At 36.8% G+C, this 19,715-nt stretch overlaps 2 protein-coding genes across 3 annotated transcripts; both read left to right on the forward strand.

Annotated features, from left to right (window-relative positions):
* The first annotated feature begins 3,669 nt into the window (after positions 1 to 3,669).
* Positions 3,670 to 19,063, forward strand: LOC123694655 (chromosome transmission fidelity protein 8 homolog). The gene is made up of 2 exons (XM_045640152.1): positions 3,670 to 3,801; positions 18,717 to 19,063. The coding sequence occupies exons 1-2, from the start codon at positions 3,782 to 3,784 to the stop codon at positions 19,036 to 19,038; spliced, it is 342 nt and encodes a 113-aa protein (XP_045496108.1). The 5' UTR covers positions 3,670 to 3,781; the 3' UTR covers positions 19,039 to 19,063.
* Positions 3,671 to 18,618, forward strand: LOC123694633 (general transcription and DNA repair factor IIH helicase subunit XPB). Of its 2 annotated transcripts, XM_045640123.1 has the most exons (17): positions 7,996 to 8,287; positions 8,388 to 8,501; positions 8,595 to 8,659; positions 9,043 to 9,190; positions 9,375 to 9,515; positions 9,670 to 9,864; positions 10,109 to 10,257; positions 10,590 to 10,738; positions 11,024 to 11,190; positions 11,837 to 12,007; positions 12,382 to 12,602; positions 12,906 to 13,089; positions 15,671 to 16,014; positions 16,277 to 16,419; positions 16,505 to 16,588; positions 17,232 to 17,407; positions 18,562 to 18,618. In XM_045640123.1, exons 3-16 carry the CDS (start codon positions 8,602 to 8,604, stop codon positions 17,403 to 17,405), a joined length of 2,328 nt encoding a protein of 775 aa, XP_045496079.1. In that variant the 5' UTR covers positions 7,996 to 8,287; positions 8,388 to 8,501; positions 8,595 to 8,601; the 3' UTR covers positions 17,406 to 17,407; positions 18,562 to 18,618. The 2 variants fall into 2 exon arrangements, with proteins under 2 accessions (XP_045496078.1, XP_045496079.1); XM_045640122.1 differs by lacking the exons at positions 7,996 to 8,287; positions 18,562 to 18,618 and adding an exon at positions 3,671 to 3,801.
* Positions 19,064 to 19,715: the final 652 nt, after the last annotated feature.

Genomic DNA, 19,715 nt, shown 5'->3' on the forward strand with positions numbered 1-19,715 from the left:
CGAGTTGATGACGGTTACAATTTGTTAATTTGCTATTTGTTAAATGAATTATATAAAATGTCAATTTAGAATAATTATACAAATATAAATTGTGTTCCGATAATTATAAGTAAAGGATTACTATTTTGCCTTTGGGTCTTAAGAATTTGTGCTTTCTTGAGCCTTTATGCCTAACATTTACACTTAGCAATTTTCGCGTACTTATAATATCATATTTTATTATCAGCTGCGAAGAAAGCATAAATTATTCATGCAACAAGTTCTTATGGCCCAAAAAGTCCAAATAAGTTTGAAAGCTTATTGTAACTGACATTAATGAATCTTTGGGCGTGTCTTCATAATATTGTAGATACCTATTTTCATAGTCATAATTTTTAAGACGTGGTAGAAAAGCAATCCTTGTACAAATGCTATGATAAAATATAAAAGTTGTTTAAAATAGTTTCACAGAATAGTTATTTAATCTAGATAACGAACAATATTCCATTTGTCATATAAATAAGTGAAAGCAGAAGCAAATTATTAATAATAAAAAAATGCATTAAATTATGACCTACCAGTAATTAATATGGAATTTCATTTGAATCCTCCTTTTCTTATTTCTTTCTATAAATATGATGAAACCTCATTATATACTAAATGAAGCTATTTAGTACTTCTTTTGCTGCTGATTTAGTAGAGATACCTACGGACCCGGGGAAGGAGCCGTGGGTTATGCCGGAATCTTACTAAATAGTCCATTGAAAAGTTACATTTGGGGTTGCGTTTTTTAGTGGACGCAATTTTATTTTTTTGATGTGTAGGTCAGTGTGAAGATATCACCAAGTTTGTTGGATCGCCACCTTTGTCCCACGGCCGCCATCTTGAAACTAGCAGTTAAATTGGTTTTTACGATATATCTCTTAAACTATTAATCTGATAATAAAAAAATGTTAACATAACAAGTGAGTACCTAAGTACTATTTTAAGTACTCTTTACTATACTTCTTTAGCGCCACCCTAATTTAACAGTTGTTTTTAAACAGTTAACGGTATGTCTTAGCCAAGAAGCTAAGCTTAGCAGAGCTATGGGAAGCAGGTGTAGCCGTTGCTCATGTCATCAAATTGAAATCACTAACTAAATAATAAATCTTTAGAAGGGTCAATTCTGTACATTGAAAATATTGAAAATATAAATAGCAGGGAGTATTACTGGATCGATACCAAACCCAAAATATAGGTACCTACCTATGTGTTTAAAAAAATTTTACGAATTCGATGAAACTTGGTATATAAATGTAAACAGAATGATCCTGGGCATAAAATAGGATACTTTTTATCCCGAAAAAATACGTAGAAATAAAATAAATCTTAATTTTTCCGTGCGGACGAAGTCGCGGGCGGAAACTAGTGATTAATAAATATCTCAAATTATGGTCAATATTATTTGGTAACGAATTACGAAATCGATATAAAAGCCTAAATGTGAGCTAAGGCGGACACTCCTGGGTCTCAAATGCGGTTCTCCTTTTTATGATAGACATAAAGAAGTTTAAAGTGTTCGATATAGAATATAGTAAAAGTAATAAGGAGTTCATGTTTGGCATGTTTGTAGGTTTGGAAACTCTTCAATTAAGGATTTAATTGCATTTTAGCATTTAAAGTATGAGTACATACCTAATATGCAAGCACTTAATCTAATTATATCTAATAAATCAATAATAAATAGATTTATTAGAGCATTAATGCGTGTTTATAGTCTAAACAAAATAGAATATGGTATAATATCTTAGTTTCATATTTGCTATTAGAACTATATTTATATAGGTACCTATATATATTTCTAATTCTACCCCACTTCTAAAGTACAAAAGTGTGCGGAAATAAATTTTAGTTAAGTACTAGGTACCTACCCATTTACGCTAAATTGGCAGATCAACTCTGGGCTCACCTTTTCTAAATAACATATTTTATCAATGATGTTGGGCTTCTATACTTATATTAAATTATTAACGTAAAGAAACCCTGAGCCAGGTAATTTTAAAACGGAAGCAATAATGAACGGAAAATGAATTTGGCCTTTTTCTAGTCCTTCTGTTTTGTGTCCTCTATAACGTTGAGTTTTAATCTCTCATCTAGTATAACTCCACCTTACCATGGAAAGATTCAGTCATGCAACCGCACTGAAAATCACAAATAAAAATTATTGTTGGTAAAAAATATAACATTGCCTTTTACCTTTTAATAATACCTGTATATTTATATAAACTTGATGACCACTTAGATCCACTATAAATAGAAGAATTCAAATTTCAAACTAAACACGCGGTAGGCCGTAGGTACATGTTAAGTAAGTAGGTTAAAGTTGTTTTTTTTTTTTCGTTTACTGGCAACAGCATGCAGGAACAGTGTTGCCAATTTAGTGCTTTCGGCACTAGATCCAGTGCTTTTTTTCATGTATTATTGCTGAAAATTCAATTTTAGAGCCTAGTGCCCAGTCTAGTACTTTTTAAGAACGTTTGCTAAATAAAACTACAAATCCATTGGGTCTGCCCCTGTTTGCCCTTGCTGAATTCGTTGTTATATAATATTCGGACGGGCCTAGAACTCTAGAAGCAATGAATAAATGTTGCTTCAACTACGAAATTCCAAAGGAAGTTATACAAATCGTTTCAAGTCAATTTCAAGTTCAAGTCGTTACAAGTCGATTTCACTGAAAATAAGTTATTTAAAATGTGTTTATTTAACAGGTTTATATGTAACGTATTTTTTAACTTTTAGCGCCCTCTACGACTGAAAATTCTGAAAATAAACAAACTATATAGTGCTTTTTTTTATTTTTAGGCCCTTCTCCCATTACGATACGCACAGGCGATTCAAGTATCCTGCAAGTCTCGGAGACTAGTCGCCGCGGAGTATCTCATATTCATAATATTTTGTATGTAGGCTCGCACACTACGCTTCGGGCATTCTACACGTCCGCGACTAGTATCGCACGACTCACCGTGTTGGTTGCTTTTGCGTCGCGTCTCGCGCGTATCTCTTCGGTAGAAAGATAAAAATATCTTATCAAATTGTATAAATTTATAAAGAATAGAAAAAATTCGATCACGAGGCGGGACTCGAACCCGCATCCTTTCGCGCCATTCCATCATGTTGTAGTTCTCGTGTGGCTAAAAAACTCTACAATTTATGTTTTTCAATATATGGATGAATCCAGTACCTACTTCCTACTCTTACGTCGACACTGGAATCGCTCGACGAAACGTCCGTCCACAAAAACGAGACACAATAATGATGAATTTAGTCGCTTAATATGCGAGTATCGGGTCGCGAGTAAATATCTAACTAGTATTCTACTCGAGTATCGTATTCTAGAAGTATCGGAATGGGAGAAGGGCTTTACGGGTTTAGTGCCTTTTCGAAAATTAGTTGGCAGCACTGTGCAGGAAACCGCGAATTACTTCTTCTTCTTCTTTTTTTCAAATGGCAACTCCCGATCCAATACCTACAGCCTACGATTTACGACAAATGACAATCGACAAAAGACAAACACAATTCACAAAACGTCACTCAAAGAGTAAAGTAAACCACAGAGTACCTTTTTATATACAGGAAGTAAACGTCACTCATCACTGTCAGAATTCAGATTTCAGATAAGTTTTTGTTTTTAATTTAAACTGATTTAAACAAAGTTTTGCAAATAGGTTTGTAATTTCAGAATTATAATAATAAGTTAAAGAGAAAAAGAAGAATCGGCACCATTCACCAAACATTTTAAATAATTCAATACTGAAAAAGAATGCAAATTTATATAGACTGGTAAGTTACCTATAATAAATATTATTCTTTTATTAGCGTTCCCCCCCGGCTTCTTTTCTTATCATAAGAACCATTCTCGTACATCAAGGAATATTAAAAAACCATTAACGAAATCGGTTCAGCCGTTCTCGAGTTATGTATCACCAACACCTTATTACCTTACATTCGCGGAATGACAATTTTGCGTATTAATACCGACGTAAATTTTTAATAATTAATGAATATGTATAGCTTTTACTTTTACTTTATGTTTTCCATTATGTCTATATATTTATTTAAAAAAAAATATTTCCGTTAAATCCATTACTTTACCCTATGTAAAATAATTTTTAAGTTTTCATTTTCTATACAAATTGAAACTGAAAATTTATCATATTATTGATTCAAAATAAATGTTGTTATGTTGTATGTTACAACTTTGGCCCATATTAACCATGCATGAATATTTCTTGCTAGATAATTACTGCATTCTCTTTTCATCCACCTGCCATGCCATGAAAGTTAAAACAAAAATTGAACCATTTAAAAATCTTGAATTTTTATTAAATACCTATGTGAAAATTAGTTTCTACACTTTTACATAATTTTACATTGCAGTAAAAGTAGTCTTTGTTAGTAATTTGATATTTCTGTTAATGAAAGTTTAACTTCTGTGGTACCTACCCGGATAACAAGTAACCCATGTTCTTATCAACCTCCAAGGAGGTGGAGGTGGTGGTGGTTTAGTAACGTTGAAATCCCACAACACATTTTGATCATTTATTGCTTAACTATACATAAATTGTTAAAAAAAAACTTATAAAATATGTTTCTTATTAAATTAGGTACCTTGAAATTGGAAGCTTTTTTTAGGTAGGTGCAGGTATATAATTAAGTAACCAATGACTAATAGTTTTGTTCAATATTTTATTACTCAATTGCGAGCATCAAGCTTGAAACTTCTAGTACTTAGCTAAGCTTTCTTTACAAATGCAGTAAAGAAACATTTGTAAATATCATCCACACTTGTATCTTAAAAACCTGATAATGGTAAAAAGTAATGTTCAGAACTTATCATGGCCTGCCTTCCAGTCAGCACTTTCATTACAACTACCACAACGCTTTGTGACAAATTTTTTATTAAATAGCTTTTATTACTTGATATTGTTTAACTATGAGAATTATTTATAATTTTCGTTGGGAGCATCACAATATGTATTTATTATCTTATAATTAGAGCTTTGCAACATTGCCCAATATCATCACCAGTGCAAACTTAGCACCCCATCTATGGAATTTTGGGTCGAAAATGACCTTGATCGTTAGGTCCCCGTTAGGTCCTTTAAGGTCCCACAATTTTTTCGTTAGGTCCCCTTTAGTTTTTTTTTAAATAATTTTTTAAATTTTAGGTATAAAAAAATGCAACTTTAGCACCCCATCCATAGAATTTTGGGTCAAAAATGACCTTAATCGATAGGTCTCCGTTAGGTCCTATAAGGTCCCACAATTTTTTCGTTAGGTCCCCTTTAGTTTTTTTTTTAATATTTTTTTTTAATTTTAGGTATAAAAAAGTTACACTTTAGCACCCCATCCATAGCAAAATTGGCGAATTTTATCAAAATCGTATTCTTTACCGTTAGGTCCGTAGAGGCCCATCATTGAAATTGTTAAATTATTAATGTTATTAAAATCTATATAGTATATATTAAATAAAAGAAAGTCGTGTTAGTTACTCCACTTATAACTCAAGAACGGCTGAACCGATTTAGCTGAAAATTGGCAGGGAGGTAGTTTAGAGCCAGGAGAAGGATATAGGATACTAAATATGTACCACGGGCGAAAACGGGGCGGGCCACTAGTTATAAAATAATTGAAACCTGCGCATGCGCCTTAGAGCATTAAGGCATGCGCACATCATACATAAACAATGCGAAATTTAAATTGGTATCGTTTCATTTATTAAATTTAAATCAATAAATAAATTTTGTGTCTATACTAGTCATGTCTGGTTTGAAAGATGATACTGGCTTTTTATTTTGAAAATTTATTTGGCAACACTTGACAGTTATCTGTCATTAAAACCTGAGTTGTTGATGTGTCAAAGCTTGTCAAAGTGTTTTTTTTCTGCGATTTTAGCTTAGGATTTTAGTGATTTCAAAAAAAAATTAAAAAAAAAATATTTTTGAAAACTGAGTTGAAAACATGACGAAAACTTTAAACTATGATTAATAAATTTAAAATGAAACAATTTGAAAGAGATGTAGTTTTCAAGGAAAAACAAGAGTGTTTACGAGAAATATCTCAATGCATTGTTAAGTGTGACTTGATATTTTGATGCTTTTCATCTTGATTGCATTGCACATTATTATAAGTTGGTATGATTTGTTTAATATTATTATTATTATTTTGCATGGATGATACCAGTAATCCAGTTAAAAACTATTCAAGCAACAATATAAAATTGAACGATCTGTCCGTTCAAAATGTTTAAAGACACAAAATCAGTATCTCGACGAGATTTATTCTATGACCAAACGGTTATTCATGTTGAAGAGCAGTACAAAAAAAACAAGATGGAATAACTGCAGACATGGAAGAGTTAATGATGTCAGAGATAATGATAGTGATTCTTATTCTTTATTCGCGGCTGAACGCGGCTTTTAGATTTAATATGATTATATTGATTAAACAAAATTTAATTGTATTTTATTATGTTTTTTCTTACTTTCACTAGCTGTTCTTTTTTATCTGTATCAGATAACTGTACCAGATTACATATATAAATTATATAATATTATATAGATGAAGATGTTGTTAATCTCTCAAAAAAACAAAGCTCGTAATAATAAATTAAAGTATCAAAACTTTATTTCCAACTATAACCTAAGTTACCATATGATGATTTTTTGAATTTGCCGCCTTTTCATTCGTTAGCCGGACTCTATCACTATCACTACATAGTATAAAACAAAGTCGCTTTCTCTGTCCCTATGTCACTTTGACCTTTGTACGCTTAAATCTTTGAAACTACGCAACGGATTTTGATGCGGTTTTTTTAATAGATAGAGTGATTCAAGAGGAAGGTTTATATTATGTATAATAACATCCATTAAATAGTGGAGAAGTACTGTTATTTTTGAGGTTTCTAATGTGATGTCGTAAAAAATTACATGTTTTCCGCTTACATTGCAAACGCAGGCTGAACCCTACGAGTTTTATCAAAATAATGTACTAAGTATTATGTAAAACCTACTTTTCAACCTAGAATTAAAATAACTATTAGTGTATTAAGTAGTGTCAATCTATGGTGTATATATTAATAAATAAGCACTCTCAGAACAATAGATTTATTTAATAAATGAAACGATACCATTTTAAATTTCGCGTTGTTTATGTATGATGTGCGCATGCCTTAATGCTCTAAGGCGCATGCGCAGGTTTTTATTATTTTATAATTTTAATAAAATAAATAATTCAACAATTTCAATGATGAGCCTATACGGACCTAACGGTAAAGAATACGATTTTGATAAAATTTGCCAATTTTGCTATGGATGGGGTGCTAAAGTGTAACTTTTTTAATACATAAAATTAAAAAAAAATTATTAAAAAAAAAAACTAAAGGGGACCTAACGAAAAAATTGTGGGACCTTATAGGACCTAACGGAGACATATCGATTAAGGTCATTTTTGACCCAAAATTCTATGGATGGGGTGCTAAAGTTGCATTTTTTTATACCTAAAATTTAAAAAATTATTAAAAAAAAACTAAAGGGGACCTAACGAAAAAATTGTGGGACCTTAAAGGACCTAACAGGGACCTAACGATCAAGGTCATTTTCGACCCAAAATTCTATAGATGGGGTGCTAAGTTTGCACTGGTAATATCACCGCAATCTGTTAACGCAATAATCATGTCTTGATCCGGAACAGGCAACAGCGTAAAATGAAAAATAGTTATGACATTGTCATATTGAAAAACTGATATTTGACAATCTGACACTTGACACTGACAGTAGACTTGTCTTGACTCTTGACTTGTTTTGAACATTTTGCATGATTGATGATACTAAAAACAGTTCAAAATTAAAATAGGTACATTAAAACTTAGTAATTACAAGTAAAAATCTTTTATTTTCCATCTAGGTATGTAAACTTGTAAGTTAAAAATGACAAAAAAACATGCTATAACTATATAATATGGAATATGTAGGTAATATAAAAATGTGAAACATTGTTAGGGACTTTTTATAAAAAGTTTAATACCTTATTTTATTGAAAAACATTACCAACAGATTTCTCTACTAAAACTCAAATACATATATGCTCACAATATTTACTAAAATAAAGATTTTTGTACAGTAAAGTGATATATTTCTTGTATGGATGGTTGGCCTTTGGTTTTGTTTTGATTTAGTCAGCCATACTCTTAATAAATTCCTCTATTGTACCAAAGGTTGTCTGGAAGAAATCGCTCTAAGCGATAAGACCGCCAATTGTACTTAGTGTAAGTTATATTTAAGTGTTTGTATTTCTTGTTTTGTTATCTTTAAGTGCAATAAAGTATTTATAAATAAAATAAATAAATAAATTACTTTATGCTATAGGAACATCCAACTTACTATAGCAGTACTGCAAAGTAAAGTCTAAAACCATAACAAAAGTGACTTGGAATTTCATACAGTATACATATTATTAGTGTCTGTTAACATATTTTAAAGGTATGTCTTCCTAACTCTTTTATAATCAATTGAATAGAATGTTGTAAATTTTCTTGTTTGTTTATTTTTCTGTTATATATTCTTTTTTTTAAGATTTAACATGGGACCACCTAAGAAGATAAAAAAGTATGATTCCAAAGCTGGAGGAGAGAGATCAGGTAAAATACAGTAATATTGAAGTTCTTGTATGTATAATGTACATATAACATGCTTCACCATTATACTAGAAGATTTTTTACATACAAAAATATTATGATAGTGAGTCATATACAAAATTTGAAATTACTAATTTTTCTATTTAATGTAGGTACCTACATTGTTGTGTAATTTATATACCTACATTCTTTTGGGCATATCTGAGAATTGTAGTATTTGTTATTTTGATCTCAACTCCAAATTCCATTATAGTTGTAAAAAAGAGCTTCTGAAGACATCAGTCAATGATGCTTTAATAACTAATGGATTTACATATATGAAATCAAGGAATTATTTACATGTTACCCATACCTTGCATGTTTATTTAAGAGTATGCATTTATTAGGTAAAAAGAAGAAAATAGAAGAAGACATCACAATAGATCTTGTTGAGGATGATAACCCAGAAAACACTGGTGTCCCTGGAGCTGCTATGCAAGATGCAGAGAAAAATGATCAAGTACCTGAGGATGAATTTGGAGCCAAAGATTACAGGTATTTTTTTTTTATTTTTTATTAATGAATCAAAATAAGTGCTAGTATACATTTTAATACTTTAAGCAAAAAATTGCCTATTATTGTGTAATGAACCATTAATGAATTACATACTAACTAACTAGATTGTCATGAATTACATTAATCAAATAATAACTAATAAAATATATTTTTATGTAAACAGGAACCAAATGGAACTTAAAGCTGATAATGCAAGTCGTCCCCTATGGGTTGCTCCAAATGGTCACATATTCTTAGAAGCATTTTCACCTGTATACAAACATGCTCATGACTTTTTGATCGCTATAGCAGAACCTGTTTGCAGGTAAGATTTTTCTAATTGTTTACAATATAATTGTTACAAGTGTTTACAATATAATTGTTACAAGTGTTTACAATATAATTGTTACAATTGTTTACAACAGATTATTATCATTAGCTATACTCTAATATGAATTAAAATATATTTTTTTATGTAGGCCACAACACATCCATGAATATAAATTAACTGCATACAGCTTATATGCCGCTGTATCAGTAGGATTGCAGACAAATGACATAATAGAATACTTGCAACGACTAAGCAAATGTGCGGTACCTGCTGGCATCATGGAGTTTATTAAACTATGTACCTTGTCATATGGAAAAGTTAAACTTGTTCTTAAGCAGAATAGGTAAGACAAACACGGCTTAGGATAAAAAAAGAGCGTGTGTGCCGAGCACACGTGTCAGAAGTGAAACTTCTTGGCAAGATTGCAAGATACCAAAATCGTCGCCTAACTCCATGACGTGGTGGTATTGCCTTGAAATGTTACTCTCAAAGCGCCTAAAGAAGTTTCACTTCAAAGAGTACTTGTTTTTATTTCATCAACATTCCATGCTTTCAGAATGATGACATATTAATTGTTTCATTTCTAGGTATTTAGTTGAAAGTAAACATGTAGAAGTATTGCAAAAGTTACTTAAAGATCCAGTGGTCCAACAGTGTCGGTTAAGACGCGATGGTGATGACGAATTGTTGTCATCTGCTCTTCCAAACAAACCAGCTACAGCTTCTACTAAAATTGGTGATTATTTATATTTTTCTTGAATAAAAGAATTATTAATATTTGAACAGTTTTGATTGGAATGCAAAACTTCCTAGACATTATATTATTATAATTGGAATAAGTTGACCATCTAGTTAATTTAATATTAATTTTTAAAGCTATTGCATAGCTTCTATCGCGGGCCTTGGGCGCGGGGACTGAATCGAGAAATTCCGTAACGAAAAAGCCTCACGCTCCCCACTCCGACGGGCGGAGGTGTGGCTTGAAGGCATAGCATGCAATAGCTTTATCGCGGCAGTCCCCGAGTGCCACACGTCGTTTTTTAATTTTTATTACAATATTTGAATTAGGCGAAGACAAACCAGCTGCAAATGGAAGTGTGCCTGAAGATATCAGTCAGTTCTACCAGCAATTGGACAAAGATGATGAAGAGGAAGAAACAACAGATATAACTGCGAATACTGCAGTCGCTTTTGAAGTTGATCCTGATAAAATTGAGGTTACTTATAAATTTATTAAAAGTATGCTAGCTTTCCGCTCGCGGCTTCGTCCGCGTAATCAATACTTATTGATTACTAGCTGTGCTCTGTGGTTTTACCCGCATTGCTCCGCTCCTGTTGGTCTAAGCGTGATGATATAGCCTTCCTCGATAAATGGGTTATACCGAAAGAATTTTTCAAATCGGACCAGTAGTTCCTGAGATTAGCGCGTTCAAACAAACAAACTCTTCAGCTTTATAATATTAGTAAAGATATTCGTTAAATAAATATCAATGTAATTTCAGGTCATACAAAAACGTTGCATTGAACTGGAATATCCATTACTAGCCGAGTATGACTTCCGTAATGACGCAGTTAATCCGGACATCAATATTGATCTCAAACCAACGGCAGTATTACGACCTTATCAAGAGAAAAGTCTAAGGAAAATGTTTGGAAACGGAAGAGCAAGGTATGCGAACAAACAAATGATTTACTTTTTGTTTTTGTAAAATATTAAAATTATGACAACTACAGCACTAATTAACTTTTTTTGATTCTTGATTTTACTACTTAGATATATAACAAATTCCGTTGAAATACCATTGATTAAAACTTGTTTCTGAAATTAAATTATTAATGGAAAGAATGCACTACTCAAACAAATCTTACAAAATTAAATCTATGCCAGCACAGTAAAGTGTACCTAATTAAAAAAAGGGTAATTAAAAGAAAAATTATGATAATAATTCCGAGTGGTGGAGACCTGGTGACCTATTTTACAGGTTTACACCTACCATAGGCAATATCTGATGCCTGTTTAATGTTATCTAAAAACTGTACAACTCAAACTCAAACATTTATTTATTCAAATAGACTTAGAAGCACTTTCGAATCATCATTACATATTTTTAACATTTACCAATAATTATTAAGCTATTGCATAGCTTCTATCGCGGGCCTTGAGCGCGGGGATCGAATCGAGAAATTCCGTAACGAAAAAACCTCACGCTCCCCACTCCGACGGGCACGGAGGTGTGGCTTGAAGGCATGCTATGCAATAGCTTTACCGCGGCTGTCCCCGAGTGCCTTTTTTAATAAATTATTATTTATATCAGATCGGGCGTGATAGTGTTGCCTTGCGGCGCGGGCAAGTCGCTGGTGGGCGTGACGGCGGTGTGCACGGTGCGCAAGCGCGCGCTCGTGCTCTGCAACTCGGGCGTCTCCGTCGAGCAGTGGAAGCAGCAGTTCAAGTGCTGGTCCACGGCCGACGATAGTACTATATGCAGGTATACCACGCACACAGGAACGTGCACATGTAGATACGTACTTACGTACACATATATAATAATAATATACAGATTCAGAAACAAAATTAACAACTGTTTTTAGAATTTCTTTTTGCTTTTTTTATCTGATACCTGTTTTCCAATGTATGTATGATAATCGGTATCTACTATTTTAATAAATTTATAGTTGAAAAAAATATTTCTCGAAATTGTGAAACTGGCTTTTAATTTAATTACCTAAATTTACATAGTTTATTTTGGACACAAAATACAGTATTCTACTATTCTATATCATTTACATTACTAAATAAACAATAATCTGACTTAAAAAAACATAAAATAACCAATCTCATCAATCAGTCTTGCCATTTCAGATTCACATCAGAAGCAAAAGACAAGCCAATGGGTGCGGGTATACTAATCACAACATACTCAATGATAACACACGGGCAGAGGCGCTCGTGGGAAGCGGAGCAGACGATGAAATGGCTGCAGGCGCAGGAGTGGGGGCTGGTTGTGCTGGATGAAGTACACACTATACCCGCTAAGATGTTCCGACGTGTGCTGACAATTGTACACTCGCATGCTAAGCTAGGTGTGAAAAAACGATCGATTTGCTGGATTAAAGATTAGTTATCAATCTCTACAGTGATATTACAAGTCTGTAAAATTATATTTTTCAAAGATATCAACTTCAATACTAACTTTAGAGTTGTGCCTTGCCATGTAATCCAAATTATATAATTTTACAAAATTAATGTTGTTCAACTGTATTCAAAAAATTATTATAATTTTATATCACGTTATTTCGCTTATGTTATGCATATTATTAAATTTGATGTAGGACTGCTGCTGCAAGTTTATTTTATTTTATTTAACATTATACTCCTTCACATAGGTTTGACCGCGACCCTCTTGCGTGAGGACGACAAGATCGCGGACCTGAACTTTTTGATCGGGCCGAAGCTGTACGAGGCCAACTGGCTCGAGCTGCAGGCGGCCGGCTACATCGCGCGCGTGCAGTGCGCGGAGGTGTGGTGCCCCATGACGCCGGAGTTCTACCGCGAGTACCTCGTGCAGAAGTGAGTAGCGAACTGGCTCGAGCTGCAGGCGGCCGGCTACATCGCGCGCGTGCAGTGCGCGGAGGTGTGGTGCCCCATGACGCCGGAGTTCTACCGCGAGTACCTCGTGCAGAAGTGAGTAGCGAACTGGCTCGAGCTGCAGGCGGCCGGCTACATCGCGCGCGTGCAGTGCGCGGAGGTGTGGTGCCCCATGACGCCGGAGTTCTACCGCGAGTACCTCGTGCAGAAGTGAGTAGCGAACTGGCTCGAGCTGCAGGCGGCCGGCTACATCGCGCGCGTGCAGTGCGCGGAGGTGTGGTGCCCCATGACGCCGGAGTTCTACCGCGAGTACCTCGTGCAGAAGTGAGTAGCGAACTGGCTCGAGCTGCAGGCGGCCGGCTACATCGCGCGCGTGCAGTGCGCGGAGGTGTGGTGCCCCATGACGCCGGAGTTCTACCGCGAGTACCTCGTGCAGAAGTGAGTAGCGAACTGGCTCGAGCTGCAGGCGGCCGGCTACATCGCGCGCGTGCAGTGCGCGGAGGTGTGGTGCCCCATGACGCCGGAGTTCTACCGCGAGTACCTCGTGCAGAAGTGAGTAGCGAACTGGCTCGAGCTGCAGGCGGCCGGCTACATCGCGCGCGTGCAGTGCGCGGAGGTGTGGTGCCCCATGACGCCGGAGTTCTACCGCGAGTACCTCGTGCAGAAGTGAGTAGCGAACTGGCTCGAGCTGCAGGCGGCCGGCTACATCGCGCGCGTGCAGTGCGCGGAGGTGTGGTGCCCCATGACGCCGGAGTTCTACCGCGAGTACCTCGTGCAGAAGTGAGTAGCGAACTGGCTCGAGCTGCAGGCGGCCGGCTACATCGCGCGCGTGCAGTGCGCGGAGGTGTGGTGCCCCATGACGCCGGAGTTCTACCGCGAGTACCTCGTGCAGAAGTGAGTAGCGAACTGGCTCGAGCTGCAGGCGGCCGGCTACATCGCGCGCGTGCAGTGCGCGGAGGTGTGGTGCCCCATGACGCCGGAGTTCTACCGCGAGTACCTCGTGCAGAAGTGAGTAGCGAACTGGCTCGAGCTGCAGGCGGCCGGCTACATCGCGCGCGTGCAGTGCGCGGAGGTGTGGTGCCCCATGACGCCGGAGTTCTACCGCGAGTACCTCGTGCAGAAGTGAGTAGCGAACTGGCTCGAGCTGCAGGCGGCCGGCTACATCGCGCGCGTGCAGTGCGCGGAGGTGTGGTGCCCCATGACGCCGGAGTTCTACCGCGAGTACCTCGTGCAGAAGTGAGTAGCGAACTGGCTCGAGCTGCAGGCGGCCGGCTACATCGCGCGCGTGCAGTGCGCGGAGGTGTGGTGCCCCATGACGCCGGAGTTCTACCGCGAGTACCTCGTGCAGAAGTGAGTAGCGAACTGGCTCGAGCTGCAGGCGGCCGGCTACATCGCGCGCGTGCAGTGCGCGGAGGTGTGGTGCCCCATGACGCCGGAGTTCTACCGCGAGTACCTCGTGCAGAAGTGAGTAGCGAACTGGCTCGAGCTGCAGGCGGCCGGCTACATCGCGCGCGTGCAGTGCGCGGAGGTGTGGTGCCCCATGACGCCGGAGTTCTACCGCGAGTACCTCGTGCAGAAGTGAGTAGCGAACTGGCTCGAGCTGCAGGCGGCCGGCTACATCGCGCGCGTGCAGTGCGCGGAGGTGTGGTGCCCCATGACGCCGGAGTTCTACCGCGAGTACCTCGTGCAGAAGTGAGTAGCGAACTGGCTCGAGCTGCAGGCGGCCGGCTACATCGCGCGCGTGCAGTGCGCGGAGGTGTGGTGCCCCATGACGCCGGAGTTCTACCGCGAGTACCTCGTGCAGAAGTGAGTAGCGAACTGGCTCGAGCTGCAGGCGGCCGGCTACATCGCGCGCGTGCAGTGCGCGGAGGTGTGGTGCCCCATGACGCCGGAGTTCTACCGCGAGTACCTCGTGCAGAAGTGAGTAGCGAACTGGCTCGAGCTGCAGGCGGCCGGCTACATCGCGCGCGTGCAGTGCGCGGAGGTGTGGTGCCCCATGACGCCGGAGTTCTACCGCGAGTACCTCGTGCAGAAGTGAGTCGCACACATACACATGCGCACAGTGCCGGAGTTAGGGGGGGGGGCTGGCGGGGGGGCAATGGCCCAGGGTGACAAATTCTGGGGGGCGCCAAGATCTGAAGTTGGTTAACCTAACACTTGATATTGCTTCCACTCGCACACAACAGCAAGCGTTCAGACATGCACGAAGTCATGTCAAGTTGAAGATTCACGCATACATAAACATATACATTACACATGCATGCACTTACGTGTTCTCACGGTGCGCCGAAAAGTTATCTAGTTTCAATGCAGTATGTTATGCGCAGTCAGCAGTGTCATCGAAAGCGTGTTTCGCGATAATATATATAATAATATTATATTTATTACAGTAACATGATAATATTACTCTACAGTAAAACACTTCAAGAAAAACAGTTCGTCAGTATACCACTCTAAAACATAGTAAAAGTAAATAAACACTCACAAGTCACAACTGTGTTCCCATTTTCATTGTAGTTTAAATCTCTATGAATAATATCTAAATCACATGTCATTATTTCAGAATCAACAAAAAGATGCTGTTGTACGTTATGAATCCTTCCAAATTCCGCGCATGTCAGTTCCTCGTCAGATACCACGAGAAGCGAGGCGACAAGACCATTGTATTCTCTGACAATGTGTTCGCTTTGAGACATTACGCCGTGAAAATGAACAAACCATACATTTACGGTCCCACATCGCAGAATGAAAGGATACAGATTCTACAAAACTTCAAGTTTAACCCCAAAGTCAATACTATATTCGTCAGTAAAGTCGCCGATACGAGTTTTGATTTACCAGAGGCTAATGTTCTAATTCAAATATCTTCGCACGGCGGTTCTAGGAGACAGGAAGCGCAACGATTGGGTAAGTAATACGAATCTTATTTTTTTTATTTAAACATAAGATCAATCAGTAATCCCAAAAGATTAAAATTATTTGTTTAATTTTAATCACAAACTAAATACATCCAAATATTATATAGCTTAGCTTAGACAAATGCTGTGCAAAACTATAAGACTTTATCACATAAATGTAAAGAAAGAATAGAATAGCATTCAACTATAAACATATTCGTAACACTTAACATCTAGTTTTAAACGTTATCAAAAATATATTATTTTTACAGGTCGTATTTTGAGGGCTAAAAAAGGCGCGATAGCCGAGGAATATAATGCATTCTTTTATACTTTAGTGTCACAGGACACTCTAGAAATGGCATACAGCAGAAAACGACAACGGTTTCTTGTCAATCAGGGTTACAGTTACAAGGTGAGACTGTTACAAGGTGGTACATTAGTTCGTTTTTATTTATTTGTTTTTTAAGTCACAATCTTTATAATTCTTTGTTTTATAGGTGATCACAGAATTGAAAGGTATGGACCAAGAACCTGATTTGATGTATGGATCAAGAGAAGAGCAGGGTATGCTGTTACAGCAGGTTAGTTTTCATCGCTAAATACACATTGTTATAATATGAATATTATTTTTCTATCTATCGAATATTATACATGTTTTAAACTAAATTATCATAATAAAGCATTTGACCTCACAGTAAATTTTGTGGGAGCGTGGCCAAAAAACAAAACAGATTTATTTACTAGGGTAATAGGTTAGCAACAAAATATTCTATGTTTGAAAACAGCTCACACACAGGCACAGAATACATAATAGTAGCTAAACGCTACAGAACGGACAGTCTCCACCTCCCACCAAAATTAAACACTTACCTCACCCCGCACGATCAGCCTAAAAATGGTCCGCATTTTTCTGCAAGGACGATACGCAACGAAGATTGACAACATTAATCAAATTGACATAAAGTAATTTTATTATTTTGGATTTGTGATTATCGTTTTTCGTAGAAAATGGTTAGATATTGTGCTGTTTACGGATGTATTTCATCATAAAAACGCGAATTTTTTTTTTACGCTAGTCACAAATGTGCCAACCATAAAGCGTTAACACACACATTTGCAGTCTCTACAGTGTGACTGTCAAAACGATAATTTTGTATGGAGTGTCCGTGTGACACAGGATTGGACATGAAAGTAAAATTGACAATGAGTATATTATTTTTTCAGGTACTGGCCGCATCAGAAACGGATTGCGAGGAGGAACGCGAGGGTGTAGTGGGGGGCGTGGCGCGGCGCGGCGGGGCGCTGTCGTCGCTCGCGGGCGCTGACGATGCGCTGTACTTGGAGCACCGCCGCGGGCAGCACAATAAGCACCCGCTGTTTAAGAAGTTCCGCTGTTGATGGTGCGGGTTGCTCATACCTCGTAGGGTGATTTTCGCAATAATGTGCGAGGATGTATAGCGAGAAATGCGTTTGTAAATATGTATAACTAGATTTCCGCCCGCGGCTTCGCCCGCGTTTGCAAAGGAAAACCCGCATAGTTCCCGTTCCCGTGGGATTTCCGGGATAAAAACTATCCTATGTGTTAAACCAAGTTACCCTCTATATGTGTGCTAAATTTCATTATAATCGGTTCAGTAGTTTTTACGTGAAAGAGTAACAAACATCCATACAAACTTTCGCCTTTATAATATACTAGCGGTCCGCCCCGGCTTCGCCCGTGGTACATATTTACGTTTTCTCTACATAAGAACCATCCTCGTACTTCAAGGAATATAATAAAAAAAGAATTATCGAAATCGGTTCAGTCGTTCTCGAGTTATGCGCTTACCAACACATTTTGCGATTCATTTTTATATATAAGAAGATATTAGATTAGATATTAGATGTAATAACCAATCTTAATCGCTTCATTTACTTTGAAGTTTGATGTGCTTAATTATTTACATACTCATTCCTCGCTACACGTCCTAGCACATCATTGGTGGAAAAGCACCCTCATGGTCTCCAGTGGGTAATAGTACGAGTGAATAAAGGTTTAAAAATAAGCAATCTTCATCGGGTACTAGAGAGCAGAACCACCTATACCACTATAGCACTCTTCAGTGGATGATAAAGAAAACACTATTGTCAACGACCACTTAAGTCTCCAGTAGATACTCAAAGAAACAACCCTAATTAAACATACAAATACATATTCTTTAAAAGCTTACATAACTACTAAAAATATTGCGAAAAATTTGAGAACTCAGCTTGCTTACTTATTAATTTTTGTAACCTTTTTAATTTGAATTAAAAACAAATCATCAACACCTCCTTTGATTGTTTTATCACTACATAGTATAAAACAAAGTCGCTTTCTCTGTCCCTATGTATGCTTAAATCTTTAAAACTACGCAACGGATTGAGATGCGGTTTTTTTTTTAATAGATAGAGTGATTCAATATAATAATTTATTGTTTTAGACAAAGCGGGCGAAGCCACGGGCGGGAAGCTAGTAAAATATAATCCTTATTCTTATATATATAACAAAAAATAATTGTGTTTTTTGTTTCAGGTATTTATTTATGTAAACACCCTTGTATTTAGACAAATTGTGAAAAAATAAAAATATTAGTAAAACAAGTTTGTTTTTTTTTTTTTCTTATCCCGATCGCCAAAATTACATTCCTCTATTCACTATTTATACCATAGTTATTTTATTCTTTGCAGTAAATCAGAGACAAATAGCGGGGTACCAGAATGGGCTATTATAGAACTGCAAGGTTTAGTTCAAACGAAAAAAGAACTTATGTCAGGACCTACTGCGGTTGGAGACTTACATTATTTTAGTAGGAATAAGCATCCAGTGTTAATTCTTGGTCATCATGTTTTAAATGGAAAAGAAATAAAACTGGAACAGCCAATGGCAGTCATAGAAAAAGAAACGATAAATGGTTATATCGACTATAAAGTGAAAGCTATTGTTAAAAAGAAATTACTATTCAAATCTAGGCCTAAACCAATTATATCAAATGTGGCTGAAAGGGTGTAAAGTAATAAATTTTTATTTTGAGTAACTTTTGTTTCATTTTAGCCTTACCCCGCTTTTTTACCCCCCTTGCTCCGCTCCTAATGGTGATAACTTGATGATAAATGGGCTATCAAACTCTAATATAATTTTTCAAGTCGGACCCGTAATTCCTGATATTTAAGCATTTCCAACCATCATACTTGATTGGTTAAAAATGCTTAAATATCAGAAAATCATTCATTAAATTCACTCTTGTAGCTTTATAATATTTGTAAAAAAAAATGTGCTATATTTTGTGAAAACATACATAATTGAAGTAGGTAATACATATACCAATCACACAGACACATATTTTATTTATAAAGTTGATAAGAAAGAATAATGTTTCAGAGAAAATTAATTTTATATTTAAAAATATAGATTAACAAAATCCAGTAAATTGAAGCATAATTAAGCCGAAAATGGGCCAAGCAAAAAATCCTAAAATAAAATCCTTTAGCTCACCCTTGAGGACTTAAGATAACTGTATCGATTTTCAGAACTACACGATTTATTTCCGCTTATTTTCTCGGATTAGATGACTAGTTTCTTTATTATTTTTGGATTTATCTTCACATCCATATCATCAATGCTACGCAGCAAATGTTAGGTGAATTTTGAAACCGGAAAGCCTGTACACAGAAAAACTAGCATATTTA

Source organism: Colias croceus, chromosome 9 (assembly GCF_905220415.1).
Source record: "Colias croceus chromosome 9, ilColCroc2.1".
NCBI lineage: Eukaryota > Metazoa > Arthropoda > Insecta > Lepidoptera > Pieridae > Colias > Colias croceus.

Excerpts from the sequence above, each read along its gene's own strand:
- LOC123694655 (XM_045640152.1), top strand. The coding sequence starts at position 3,782 with ATGCAAATTTATATAGACTG. Across the intron at positions 3,802-18,716 it reads ATGCAAATTTATATAGACTG|TAAATCAGAGACAAATAGCG; the intron begins GTAAGTTACCTA and ends TATTCTTTGCAG.
- LOC123694633 (XM_045640122.1), top strand. The coding sequence starts at position 8,602 with ATGGGACCACCTAAGAAGATAAAAAAGTATGATTCCAAAGCTGGAGGA. Across the intron at positions 12,603-12,905 it reads ACACTCGCATGCTAAGCTAG|GTTTGACCGCGACCCTCTTG; the intron begins GTGTGAAAAAAC and ends TCCTTCACATAG. Across the intron at positions 16,420-16,504 it reads ATCAGGGTTACAGTTACAAG|GTGATCACAGAATTGAAAGG; the intron begins GTGAGACTGTTA and ends TTTGTTTTATAG.